General features: G+C 37.7%; 1 protein-coding gene across 1 annotated transcript; it reads left to right on the top strand.

Moving 5' to 3' along the window:
- Positions 1-4,976: 4,976 nt before the first annotated feature.
- LOC147285137 (AGC (cAMP-dependent, cGMP-dependent and protein kinase C) kinase family protein) lies at positions 4,977-13,686 on the top strand. The gene is made up of 13 exons (XM_086245864.1): positions 4,977-5,152; positions 6,477-6,651; positions 6,922-7,005; positions 8,009-8,250; positions 8,384-8,627; positions 9,263-9,342; positions 9,533-9,617; positions 9,986-10,111; positions 10,214-10,327; positions 10,990-11,037; positions 12,732-12,816; positions 12,995-13,045; positions 13,135-13,686. The coding sequence occupies exons 1-13, from the start codon at positions 4,986-4,988 to the stop codon at positions 13,227-13,229; spliced, it is 1,596 nt and encodes a 531-aa protein (XP_086101990.1). The 5' UTR covers positions 4,977-4,985; the 3' UTR covers positions 13,230-13,686.
- The last annotated feature ends 546 nt before the right edge of the window (positions 13,687-14,232 follow it).

The raw sequence follows: 14,232 nt of genomic DNA, 5'->3' as shown, positions 1-14,232 counted from the left end.
GGCCGCGGTGGCCGTCGAGGCTGCGACTACGGAGTCAGGTGGTGCGGGTGCTCCGGCAGCGGCGGGTCCGCACCGGAGGTTGTGGGTTAAGGACCGGTCCAAGGATTGGTGGGATAATTACAACAGTCCGAATGTGTCCGAAGAGGAGTTCAAGAAGGCGTTTCGGATGAGCAAAGCCACATTCGACATGATTTGCGAGGAGCTGGATTCCGCTGTGACCAAGAAGAACACAATGCTCCGCGACGCCATTCCGTGCCGGCAGCGCGTGGCGGTCTGCATATGGCGATTGGCCACCGGAGAGCCTCTCCGTTTGGTGTCGAAGCGATTTGGGTTGGGAATTTCTACTTGCCATAAGCTTGTTCTGGAGGTATGCTCTGCAATTAAGACTGTTCTAATGCCCAAGTTTCTGCAGTGGCCTGATGAGAATAGAATGAAGGCCATTAAGGAAAAGTTCGAATCCATTTCTGGGATACCCAATGTTGGGGGTTCTATGTACACTACCCATGTCCCAATTATAGCGCCAAAGATCAATGTGGCCGCTTATTTCAATAAGCGCCACACAGAGCGCAACCAGAAGACCTCGTATTCGATTACGGTTCAAGGGGTTGTGGATCCTAGAGGTGTGTTTACTGATGTTTGTATTGGGTGGCCTGGTTCTATGCCTGATGACCAGGTTTTGGAGAAGTCTGCTTTGTACCAGAGAGCCAACAGAGGCCTTTTGAAGGATGTTTGGATTGTGGGAAATTCTGGGCACCCTCTAATGGATTGGGTTCTGGTGCCTTATACCCACCAGAACCTCACCTGGACCCAACACGCCTTCAATGAAAAAACCGGAGATGTTCAAAGGGTAGCTAAAGATGCCTTTGCAAAGCTAAAAGGGAGGTGGTCTTGCTTGCAGAAGAGGACTGAGGTCAAGCTCCAGGACTTGCCAGTGGTTCTTGGGGCTTGTTGTGTCTTGCACAACATTTGTGCCATGAGAAATGAAGAGCTGGATGCTGAGCTCAGTTTTGAGCTCTTTGATGATGAGATGGTCCCTGAGAATAGCTTGAGGTCTGCTAGTTCAGTGCAGGCTAGGGATCACATTGCTCATAATTTGTTACACCATGGCCTTGCAGGCACTGGTTTTCTATAGTGATTGTTGAGTTTCAGTTTTTTTGTACTTTGCTTTGTAGTCATTCTTTTTGCTGTCTTGTTGTAGTCATATGTAGAATAATATGATATAGAAGATATAGTTTTGCTCTAATGGCTGTGTATATGATTATTTGCCCTTCTATCCAATACATGGATATAGTTCATTCTTTATTTCTGCTATCTGAAATCTCTAGCTGATTTTGAAACACCAAAAAAGTTGTATCTGACTTTGAGTGACTATAACTGGATGAGAGTTTGAAAAAAACCTTCCCTACCACGGTTACGGGAAAGTTTAGCTGGAGAGTTTGCATTATGATATCATTGTCAACCATGTAGTTTTACTTCTTGGCCATATCATTGTCATGGTGTTTAAGTATGCAGACTCCAGATACCAGGTTTGACAAAATTGTAATGGCACATCAAAGCCCCATATATTTTTCAACGTTTCAATCCCTTTTGAAGTCAAAATTTTATCAATTTGTCTAACTTTTGGTTCTGATTGCAACGCGTTCTGGCACACAACAATAATGATTTGCTCTTCCCCACTTTACTCTGACCTTTAAATTATTATTGCTTCAGCTTAAACTGGCCTCCTGTGGTCTTTGACTTTAACCAACCCTTTCTTGGCATTGATAGGGGGGATTGACTAAACTCAACCATCCAGTTCTTGGCTGTATTGAGTAAAACGGTGAATATATGTTTATTATTAAACCAATCACCTTTACTAGATGGAAGATTTCCAAATTTTCAATACTTGTGATCATGGCTTAATTGATACTTTTTGTTTCTCATAGTTTAGGGAGTGAGATGACAACCTTGTTATGATCTGCTGTTTCTGAGGTGTTTCTATCGGTATGTGAAGTAGTATAAGTTGAAATTTCTGGCATGCCAATTGGGTTTGCTAGTCTGCATTCTGGAGCTGATTTCCTATCTGGGTCTTTCAAAATGTTTGCAGGAATCATACTGATTCATATGGTATGCTTATTATGTTTTTATCTATAAACATGGTAACATCAAGGTACAAAATGTGATTTAGCTCTCTAATTAGTCCAGTAACATTCACTGACAACAACTTCTGCATTCTTTCTATTTCATTCAACCTTTCCCATATTCATTGAAACATGTTACTTACCTTTTAGAATGACTGTCATCTACAAAATTCATTGCAGATAGCATCTGCAAGAGTTTGGTGCCAGATTCTTTTCTGGCAATTTTGGTCTAGTTTCATCATTGATGATTGTGTCAGTATTAATTGCATGGTAACCTATGAGGCAGATAGGATTCAAGTGATAAACATGAGATTATGTCAGTATTAATTGAATGGGAAACTTTGACACCAAAGTGCCATTGCTAGCAACAGCAAAGAATAATGCACATTTAGTCTTTCACTTCCAAACATGCCTACTAACAATTCCATCAAGGAAATTAAGGTGTACAAGTAGTTCCCTTTTTGTGACTTTCACATAAGGAAATCTTGTCGTCTATTATGCATTAAAGCTATAAAACTTTCCATCAAAGATATGTCACGTGTGTGATGAAAATGAAAAGGCATCTTAAAAAAAAGACATAAATTCAATTCAGATACATAACCATATATGCTATTTCAATGGGATCCACAAATTTTAAAATATTTCAAATATACACTCGATTTATTATCTAAATTGAAAAATAAACTTCCGTCCATCAATTTGTTGAAATATCAGTTAAATACCAGCTTGGCTTTTGCTGACAAGAATTAATTGGCGACGTGGCGCCAACTCAACATACTTTTCCCGCCAAATGAACGATACATGTCTACCTGACACGGGCCCTCACACCCATCACCTTTTTCCTGCTCGTTAAATGCTCTCCTAACCATTTAGTCTCCCATAAACATCACGTTTTCCCTCAAATTCGAATATAAATCTCTCACCTATGTTCGATGAGCGAGAAAGAAATGATGGGTTTGTGGGCTCGTGTCAGGGGTTAGGTGGACAAGTGTTGTCGTGTCGCTCATTTGACGGGAAAGGTTTGCTGGGATGGTGCCACGTCGCCAAGTAATCTCGGTTAGCAAAAGCCAAGCTGACATTTAACTAATCTCTCAACGAATCAATGGAAGAAAGTCTATTTTTCAATTTAAATAATAAATCAGGTGTATATTTGAAATATTTTAAAATTCGTGAACCCCGTTGAAATGACATATATAGTTATGTGTCTAAATTAAATTTACGTCTAAAAAAAAAAAAAAAAAACCAACCATGCATGATGCATCCCACTAATCGCGCCATGGTGCATACTCACTATGGATGATCTCTAGTTAAAAAAGTTATATGCACCCGTTATATAAAACGAGTATGTATTTACTCACATGACTATGAATGTGAGATATTCGGTGTATACATTTTTCTCGACTTCTAAATAGTGACGAAGGACAACTAGATGAGAAATGAGGTCATTTTTAAAAAATAATTAAATAAACAATGATAAAATAAGAAATATAAATTTTTAAAAGTGATAAAATAAGAAGAATTAATTACCCTAAGCTACATACTAGTTATTGTTTTTAATCTGTAATACCATGATCATTAAAATGTAACAATTAGGCCACTTTATTAAGAATTAGGTCACTGCATTTAATTTCTCTCTCCACATTATCAATGCACGCAACCCACACTTCCCACTACCCACCCTGATCTCATTCTCTCTTCTCTCTCCTCCGTTTCTCTTTTTTCTTTTTCTTTTTTCTTCTTCCTTTCTCTCATTTCCTCCATCAGTAACTCCATCCCCCACCTGTGTTGACCACCAGCCCACCCTCTCTCTCTCTGCCGTCGCCCCCTGCCGCCGAAACCCACCAAAACCCAGCCCCTCCTCTCTTCCTCCACATCTTCAGCTCCTCCCAAATCCCAACCTCCACATCTTCAACTCCTCCCAAATCCCAACCTCTACATCATTAATAGGTTCTTGATTTTTTTTGTTTAGTTTAGTTTCTGGAACTGCAGTTTTCTGCAGTTTCTGTCACTTGCAGTTTTTAGAACGTTTTTGGAACTGCAAGTGAACTGAAACTGCAGTTCTAGAACTGTAAGTGAACTGAAATTGCAGTTTCTGGAACTGCAAGTGAACTGAAACTGCAGTTTCTGGAACTATAAGTGAACTGAAACTACAGAAACTGCAGTTTATTGGAGTTGAAACTACAGTTTATTGGAGTTGAAACTACAGTTTATTGGAGTTGCGGACTTGAAGTTTCAGTTTATGTTTTTTGGTGATGCGTTGATGCTGATATTTTGGAAGATGTCTATATGTTATATTTTTGTTATGTCTATTTTCGGATGGTATTTTGGGATTAAGTGGTGGTGGTGTGGTGTCTGCATCGTATTTTGGGATCTAGTGGTGGTGTGGTGTTCGCAAATGAAGAATGAGTTTGTGGTAATTAGTTCGCAAATGAAGAATGAACTTTTAGGTGATTTTGGTTAATAAAATTAAATAGCAGTACCTATATATTAATGGACTCAAATAAGAAATAGTGTTATGTTTTTTTTTTTCGCTCTCCGGTCTCCATCAGAGAAATGCTCCCCAGGGGAAGTCCAACGAGTGAGTCTTCGGTGGGGCTTGCCCCAATATAGAAGATTTATCCGAAGTCCAACTGTAGGAGCTACTGGAACAATCCAATCAAAGACGCCCACGTGTCAGGTAGACAACAGAGACGTTGAGGTGAAAAAATAAAAATTGGTTGTAGGAGCTGTTTGTGGAGGTCCCATTCTCATTCGTCCCCGGGGTTTTTGCTTCGTTGTCACTGGTCACAATCACCAAAATTTCTTAAGCCACAGAGAGAGAGAGAGAGGAGAGAGAGAGGGAGGAGCACGGAGAACCAACAGAAGATGGAGGGAACGGGGGAGGAGGAGGTGGGGCCCATGGTGGTAGAGGCGACGGGGGAGGATGGACAGGTGGGGTCGAGCTTGACCCTGGAGAGGGTGGCTGCAGCCAAGCAGTTCATAGAGAGCCACTACAAGGCTCAAATGAAGCACATCCAAGATCGTAAAGAAAGGTACGAAACACCCCTCCATTCCCTTTTTTTCACTATTTCAAAGGATCCCATTTGCCCAGTTTGGTTTTATTCTCTATCTTCGTAGAATCATAGTCTTTGCAATGTCAGCTGGTGGTGTATTTTGTAATTTATTTGAGCAAATTAGGGTGTTTCCTTTCTGGGTATTGTGTGTGTTTTTGGTATGGAATAGAAAGCCTTGATTTTGTTGAGAAATGAGGGCGCTTGGAATTGCATTCCTTGAAAGAGTTGGAATTTGATTGTTGTATGGAAAATGGGGTTCATAAGGATATTCTAAATCAGTGTGCTCTTGGGTCAATGGGGTTGAGGCCCTAAAGGGGAGTGCATTATCTTAAGGAAAACAGACCATTATAGTTTGTTAAGAAGTGGGAGGGAATTTTTATTTTTTATTTTTCCTATCTTCTTTTCTTTTTGGCTTTTAAAATGTGTATGCCTGCATGAACTTAAAGATTATTTTTCAACTTATGTTTATGGTCAAGTCGAATTGTGTTTAAATGTTCTAACTGTGGATGCCGAATGTTGAAAAAGTAAGAACCTTAGAAGGAATATCAACCATGATAAAATTTTGGATTCTGAATGACATTTGTAAATCAGTAAAGAACAATGACATTTGTAAATCAGTAAAGAACTGCCTAGTAACGGTTACAAGTTTTTAAGCCTCTTAAATATATATCTGCAAATCCTCGGTTGCAAAAATATGTGGTTAATGGTTTGCTATAATTATAGCCACCTTAACAGTAATGAACAGGGTACAACTGTGAGCAAATTGAGAAAGCTATTGAGTGTACATTTATTTTGACCGTGTGGTCGGAGTCCCTTTTGCTTTAGAAACAATCGAGGCACATGTCTCCATAGCTGCAAAACGGGTGGTGGGTGTTGTGGGTTCTTTATGGCTACCCTGCGATCTAAAAAATGAGGCATCCTTTTCATTATTTCAGGACATTTGTAGGCATGGGCACTTAGGAGTTTGTGTATCTGGAATTGTTTTCATTTGCGTTTTTCTCATGCCTTACCATGAGGTATATAATTCTTGTTCATCTCTCAACTAATGCATGGTAGAGGGCAGGAAGAGAGTGCTTAAAGAAGATAAGGGTGCGTTTGGTATCCTTCCAGTAACTGTTTTTTGTGTTTATCTTTGATTTTTATGGATGAAATAAGGAAGAAGATTTTTTTATTGTTCGTAGATTGTAGTTAGGATTGCCTTTTACCCTGGTAATTATAGTAAAATTCGCAATGATTAGAGGATAAGTTTCTGTTTCAGTGTTTGATCTTGATATGTGTCCTCACATGATTTTACTATTTCCAGGCGCTCAGTGCTGGAAAAGAAGTTGGCAACTGAACATGTACCAGAGGAGGAACAGATCAATCTATTGAAGGATTTGGAGCGCAAAGAGACTGAATATATGCGACTTAAAAGGCACAAGATTTGTGTTGATGATTTTGACCTTCTGACCATAATTGGGAGAGGGGCCTTTGGAGAGGTTAGAGATATGCATATCTTTTATAACAGGCATAGATGTTTGTTTATTAAATTTTACTATTTTTCCTTTTAAACATTATATACAAAGAATGTGAGTATAAGCTTATTTCAGTTACCTTTGAGTTGTTTATTGTTACGATATGTTCATTATTTCTTATGCAAAAAAATATATGCTGGTTATTTGTTTCCTTTTCATTGGTTCTAGTTTTTGTATATTCTTTTAGCTTATGTTTGATACTTTATTAAGAATCTTTATATTAATATTTTACAGGTTAGACTGTGTCGGGAGAAGACATCTGGCAACATTTATGCCATGAAAAAGTTGAAGAAGTCAGAAATGCTCAGCAGGGGGCAGGTAATATATGACACAATTGAAAGTCAAACTTAACTTCTATTGAAGGCATTTTTTCCATGCTGTAAAAGTTCTCTTATTCTGTCACTTCATATAAGTTATGCCACATATTCTTTCCCTTTTTTTAACTGCTGAAGTCACTGTCACCGGATGGATGCTATAGGTTCTTTATGCCATTTACTTTTACTCTTTCCTGATTTCCCTTAAGATAATGCAGAGGAAAAACAAACAACCCAAACAACCCGGTCAATGGTGCAGTTCTGTTTTGTTCTTTCTTTCCAATTTTTGCTATATTTTTTGGGTGTCTCTGATAGTTGAATGCACTCTACTGAAATTTACTATGTCTGTCTTGTTAAGCGTTCTCTCCTAGGCTAAAGAGCGTGGTATGAACTTTCTACATTTGATTGAAAAAAAGAAACAGAAAAAGAATTTAGTACAGCTTATATTCGAATTTCTGTCTAATCAGTGTTTTGTTGCCATAGATTTTCAGTGTTGTAGTTGATTTATTAGGCACTTCCATTTTTCTCCTTGGGGTTTATGGTGAAATGTGCCAAAATGAAAACCACTATGCAAAAATAATTCCTTTTTTTTTCAGAGGTTAGAAAGCTAACCTATTTTGCACAGAAAAAAACCATGATACCCTTTTCCATGGGTCGAGATGAGGGTATAATGCTCTTTCTCCATGCAAAATGGTTGGTTTTCTAACTTTTGAAAAAATGAGTCATTTTTCATAGTGGGTTTCTTTGGGGTCATTTGACCATAAAGCCTTTCCTTATTATACTTTGTACTTGAAGAAGATGAATAAATTTCCAGTTTCTGAAAATATGTCAGCTGTCCATTGGATGATTAAAATTCCTTCCGAGATTACTCATCTTTTAAGCAGCTGCACTAGCAACAAGAATGAGAGAGAGAGTTTTGTCCAATGACCAGTTCACTTTGTACGATATTATTTCATGCATGTACTTGGCAAATCTATGCACTCACTGGTTGTCTATCTACAATGTAGGTTGAACATGTTAGAGCTGAAAGGAATTTGCTTGCAGAAGTTGCCAGTCACTGCATCGTGAAACTCTACTATTCCTTTCAAGATGCTGAATACTTGTATCTAATTATGGAATATCTACCTGGTGGTGACATGATGACTTTGCTTATAAGAGAAGAGACTTTAACTGAAACTGTGGCTAGATTTTACATTGCTCAAAGCGTTCTGGCCATAGAATCTATTCATAAACATCACTACATTCACAGGTTGGTTTATTCTGTTGGCACGTGTTTGCCAACATATCAGGAGTGGGATTCTCTTGAACTGCATTATGTTAATAAATGGTGCTCAGGGTAACATGATGTAACTCTTGCATTTGCTGCTTCTATTCTTTTTCAGAGATATAAAACCAGATAATCTTCTGTTAAACAATAATGGTCACATGAAGCTCTCTGATTTTGGCCTTTGCAAGCCTCTTGACTGCTCAAATTTATCTTCTATAAATGAAAATGAAGTGCTCGATGATGAGAACTTGAATGAGACAATGGATATTGATGAGTCCGTACCACAAGCCAAAAGTGGGAGGCGCTGGAAAAGCCCACTTGAGCAACTTCAACATTGGCAGATAAACAGGAGAAAACTGGTACGGAAAAAATCTTCTAATGTGGCATTTTACATCTCTTAGATTCTTAACTGATAAAGTGCAAGCAACAGATGCTTTCTATTTTTTGTATTGAGATTATTAACATGACATAGTTTTAAAGATGGAATTTTTAATATCTCAAAGAATTGCATATGTAATCATGTGTCCACATTCTTACAAAAGTTTTTGACCAAGTGAAGTTTCATTCCTTTGATAGCACAAACAGTATGCCAAAACAGAACTTGGTTTTTAAGAGTACTGTGATGGGAGAGGGTGGGCAGAGTGGCGATAGGAGTGTAAGTATATCAAGATCAGAGGGGCCATACGAGAAATGGTATAATTCTGAAAAGACCTTGAATTCAGAAATTCACAGTAACTGAACAACACATCAGAAATCAAAATCCATGGTTCTATTTGGGGGAGAACATAGTCTATCAACAATAGCAAAGTTTTCACAACGCAGCAGAAATTTTAATTGTTTTTGTCATTGGATCAGTCAAATCCTGGTTGAAGAGCTTAATATTACCAATACATTAAAGTTCTTTTTATAGTGTATTTTAACAATTTCAAGGATATAAGTTCTTAGAGACTTTTGTTTTCCTGGACATAGTCAGATTACTTTGTTTTGTGGATAGGCATATTCGACAGTTGGCACTCCAGACTACATCGCTCCAGAAGTATTGTTGAAGAAAGGATATGGCATGGAGTGCGACTGGTAAGTTCATGCAGTTAATGTGTCTCTGTTCCACATTTGTCTTTTCTTAAAAGTAAAAATCCATTGAGTGCTGTAATTGTGTTTTGAAGTGGCGATCTTTGCACTGTTCTTGGATTACTTTAGTAGCTAAGATATGGTATGATCAACTTCTTTTGTGTGTTTTATTATCTTACCCAATTCCTGGTTGTAGGTGGTCACTTGGTGCGATAATGTATGAGATGCTTGTTGGTTATCCCCCATTTTACTCTGATGATCCAGTCACAACATGCAGAAAGGTTAATATGCAACGAGTATATGTATTGTTTATATTTTCTAGTTGAAGTATATAATATCTCATTAGCTTTTGACTCATCCTCTTCCATGCTGTGGTGTTCCCTCAATCATTAAATTTTAGTGAGTTCAATTTCTACATGATTCTTCAGGTTGCTTTCATCGCACATGTTTGTTTTTAGAAAATTCTATAATAAATTGTTTTTGAAGCAGTAACATTTCCGAAATTCAACGATTGTTACTTGGCATGGTTACTGAAGAAGCTTGGAGTTGGTTCCTTTAGGCTATTGTGATGTTTTATATCTTACAAAGTTTTATTATAAGTAAATGGATATCTTATGTTTAACTTGACATATCGAATAATTTATGCTAGATTGTGCATTGGAAAAATCACTTAAAATTTCCAGTTGAGGCAAGGTTGACACCCGAAGCAAAGAATCTGATTTGTAGGTTCCTTTGTGATGTTGAACATAGGCTTTGTCGAGCAGACCAAATTAAGGTATTTTCCCTCCCTCTTACGGTATCCGACTGTTACCTTCACTATTTTTTTTTTCTTTTACGCATTTTCTTAATCAATTAAGTTAATTTTAAATTTGATCAGGCTCATCCTTGGTTCAAAGATGTTGTATGGGACAAACTATATGAAATGGAGGCTGCATTTAAACCAGAGGTCACTGGGGAACTTGATACTCAAAATTTTATGAAATACGATGAGGTGAGTGTTAAACGTGTTTATGTCCTTCTATGATCAGTGGTAGTGAACTATTGCTTTGTGCCTTTGTGACTGAAATTCAAATGAATGCATTTGTTATTTTTTTTTTTCACATTTTTATGCCACTTGAGATAAGGACATTTTCATTGCTTATTGAAGAAGATGTAAGAACTATTTATCAAGAGTATGAATTTTATATTCTCATTATTGCGGATCAAGCCGTATGTTAGGTAAAGATGTCTCCCTTAACAAAGTTTCTTTATTCATTGAGTGTATCTTTTTATCTATAAGCTGGGATTATGCATTCCACCTTCCTGGAGATGGGAGGTTTTTTTTTAATTTTTTTGTTGGGTGAGGGGTTGTTTAAGTCTACCTAGATTCTAGCTCTGCAAATTTGTTCTCCAGTTCACGATTTATGACCTGTGTGTAATAATTTTGAGAACCTTGTAAATTTGATTGTTGTCTTGATGGTAAACTATAATTTAATGATGAAGAGTGAGTTTAAATTTTCTTTCATCCTTGAATTTTGTGCTTCCACCATGCTGTAACCCCTATGCTTTGTTTCTTCAATTTGTGTGGATGTTTCCAAATATTTTGCTTATGTTTAATATGTTTCCTTTCATATACTGTATATAGTAAAAAGAAATATTGTAACTGTGCTATAGGTGGATCCACCAGCACCAGGAAGAACTGGATCTGGACCAATGAGAAAGGTACGGTTTTCATAGCAAAGAGAATACGAAGACTTAAAGTGGCATAATGTCAGTTCATGCTATCTATCTGGTGATGGCTTTCATCATCTAAAAGCCTACTATGGTATATTCGAGATAGTGGTTTAGTATGTTTCAAATTTTGTCATATATAACATTTCTTACTCTAGAAGGCGTTTGGATACCTTTTAAAGGTAGCTTTGAACTCACTTTAAAAGGATTCCTATAGACTAGAAGGGTCCAAGGTCATTGATGTTAATAGAGCTTGGCCTTTGTAAAATACTATTATTATGTTTTGCTGATATCATTATGTTACTCTTTTTATTGTGAGTAAATTATCTGTAAGTACCTCAATTATACACTGATTCTTAATTTAGTACCCCAACTTTAAAAATTTGACAAAAAGTACATTAACTTTCATTTTGTGTCAAAATAGTACCTTCGTTAGTTTTTCTATCAAATAAACCGTTATATGCTGACGTGGCAGGGGTATTTTTATATTTTTACCCACATTTAAAAAATAATAATATTTTTTAAAATTTTTGAATAAAAAAAAATTAAAACTTTTCAAAATTTTTAAAAAATTTTGGGGGGCAGGTAGGGTCGAGGGGGCTGGGTTGGGGTGTGTCGGGGATGGGCTGTATAAGGGGTGTCGGGGAGGGGCTGGGTTGGGGGGAGAAAGGCAGGGGGTGGTTTTGGGTGGGGAAGAAGAAGGAGGGTGGGGGCTGGTGCTGGGTGTGGGGTGCGACGGGGCTGGGGTTGGGGGGAGGGGTGCGACGGGACTGGGGGTGGGGGGGAGAGGGTGGGTCGGGCAGGGAGAGGTGGTAGGATGAGTGGGGGCGGGGCGAGGAGGGGATGGGTGGGGGCGGGAATGGGTGGGGGAGGGCTGGATGGGGGCTGGGTGGTGGCGGGAAGGGGAGGGGATGGCTGGGTGGGGGCAGGAAGGGATGGGTGAGGGAGGGCTGGTGCTGGGTGTGGGGTGCGACGAGACTGGGGGTGGGGGGGGAGAGGGTTGGGGGTGGCGGGAAGGGGAGGGGAAGGCTGGGTGGGGGCGGGGACGGGGACGGGGTTGGGATGGCTGGATGGGGGCGGGGAGGGGAGGGGATGGCTGGGGGGGGGAGGGGAAAAAATTAAAAATTAAAAGTTTTAATTTTTTTATGTTTATTTTAAAAGTTCTAATTTTTTAAAGAATTTTTTTATTCAAAAGTTTTTAAAAATATTATTATTTTTTAAATGTGGGTAAAAAGACGAAAATACCCTTGCCATGTCAGCATATAACGGTTTATTTGACAGAAAAACTAACGGTGGTACTATTTTGACACGAAATGAAAGTTAAGGTACTTTTTGTCAAATTTTGAAAGTTGGGGTACTAAATTGAAAATCAGTGTATAATTAAGATACTTACAGATAATTTGCTTTTTTTTTTTATTATTGTTTTGGGTTTGGACTTATCTAAAATATTTACACATTCTCTTATGGAGGCCTGGTGCGCTTATTTTCATGTTTTTTTATATCAAGGAACACTTTTGTTCCTTCTTATCAAAAGAAAAAGGAACACTTTTTCTCCTCAAAAAGGAAAAGTGTGGGAAAAAGAAAATTCCTGTTATATTGCAATAACGTTATATGTGGAAGGGGTTTTGGTTTACTTATAATATTTACCATGGTACTTTATACTTGTCCTAAAACTTTCTTTGCAGATGTTGTTGACTCCTAAAGATCTCAGTTTTGTTGGTTATACATACAAGAATTTTGAGGCTGTCAAAGGGTTACATGGTTCTATTGGTATGAGATATCTTTCTGCCCAAGTATTATTTTCCCTTTGTTTTTATTTAACATGCTACCAAAATTTTTATATAATGAGCAACATTTTTTCCAATTTGTTAAATTTCCTTGATTATGTTTAGTTATTATTGCCAAAAAACATTTTATTCTTTTCTTTTAATTCATTGAACGATTACAGATAGGAAGAGGAGTACATCACCGAACCGGTCATCAATTGACTCTACTAAAAGTAATGGATCTTAATCCTAACCAGCCTCTTTGATGTGCAATATTGAGCAGGCCTATGCTAAATTGCTAATCAGTGATGTTCCTTTCTAGGTGATTCTGTACTGGACTATTCCACTAAGTATTCGCGGGACGACATGGAAGCTGCTCAGGTGATTGCATCATCAGAGGATGTCATGTCAGAGTGACCCATGGAATCTAGTGTAACAGGCGGAAGTTGCCCATCCGTGAATATGTTGGGGATGCCTGCTTGTTTTTCCGGTCAGGTTTTGCCCTAATCAGTATAAATAACAGAGCTGACTGCTACATTTTGCCGAACTTCTAAGTGTACAGTAATATTGAAGACACTTCAAGATACCCATTTGATGGGTTTGTTTTGTAGGAATAGCAGTAGATATTGGAATCTTTTGTATCCAATTGTAGGTGTGAGATTTTTGTCAAGGTCCTGACTACCCAGGTTGGCAGACAAAAAATATGCCTTCACTTGTGGCAGTTTCTGGTCTTTCTTCCCTCTCTTGATATTGTCTAGGAAATTATGTCTGTTTTGAACAATGACCACCCCCATAACTGAAGTGAAAATTGTATGGATGACCTTGTGTGATTTTGCTGAGTAAAACAGGAAATTGAAGTTGGCTAACTCCTAAGTTTGAGGATGTTTTTTTGTTGGTGAAATGGAGGCATGAGGCCCAAGTTTGAGGATGTTTTTGATGTTGAGCTTTTATAGTCATTAGTAAGGGTGTGATTTGGATTGGAAAATCCGAATCCGACCGATTTTGATCTGAAAATTTTCAATTTTGAAACGGCCAAATTGAATCCAAAATTTCAAAATAAATTGGATTGGAATTGGAATGGTTTTGTAAATTCCTATTCAATCCGAATTCTGATCCGAAAAATTCTGAAATTTTCTAAAGGCATTTCGATCTGATATTTTCAAAATTATGCCAATTAATTATGTATTTATATTAATATTATATATTTTATCATTTATTTAGTTTAGGAAAGCAAGTGCAAACATTACCTCCTTGTTTTTCTATGTAATGAAAACTTGCTAGATTTTTTTTTAATGCTTTTCTAGATTTTTTATGGTATAGTATGGTATGGTTCTAAATGTTATTTAAATTAATATTTTGTATAGGGAAAATGTTAGCAAAAAGACTATAAATATACCCCTATTTTCAGTTGAGGATCCCG

The sequence above is a fragment of the Dryas octopetala genome, chromosome 5 (assembly GCF_963921425.1).
Source record: "Dryas octopetala chromosome 5, drDryOcto1.1, whole genome shotgun sequence".
Classification (NCBI taxonomy): Eukaryota; Viridiplantae; Streptophyta; class Magnoliopsida; order Rosales; family Rosaceae; genus Dryas; species Dryas octopetala.
The sequence above is the reverse complement of the archived record's forward strand: the minus strand, read 5'-3'. Positions and strand labels throughout refer to the sequence as shown.

Coding starts and splice junctions, on each gene's coding strand:
- LOC147285137 (XM_086245864.1), top strand. CDS start 4,986: ATGGAGGGAACGGGGGAGGAGGAGGTGGGGCCCATGGTGGTAGAGGCG. Junction 5,153..6,476: donor ATCCAAGATCGTAAAGAAAG/GTACGAAACACC, acceptor TACTATTTCCAG/GCGCTCAGTGCTGGAAAAGA. Junction 13,046..13,134: donor ATCAATTGACTCTACTAAAA/GTAATGGATCTT, acceptor GTTCCTTTCTAG/GTGATTCTGTACTGGACTAT.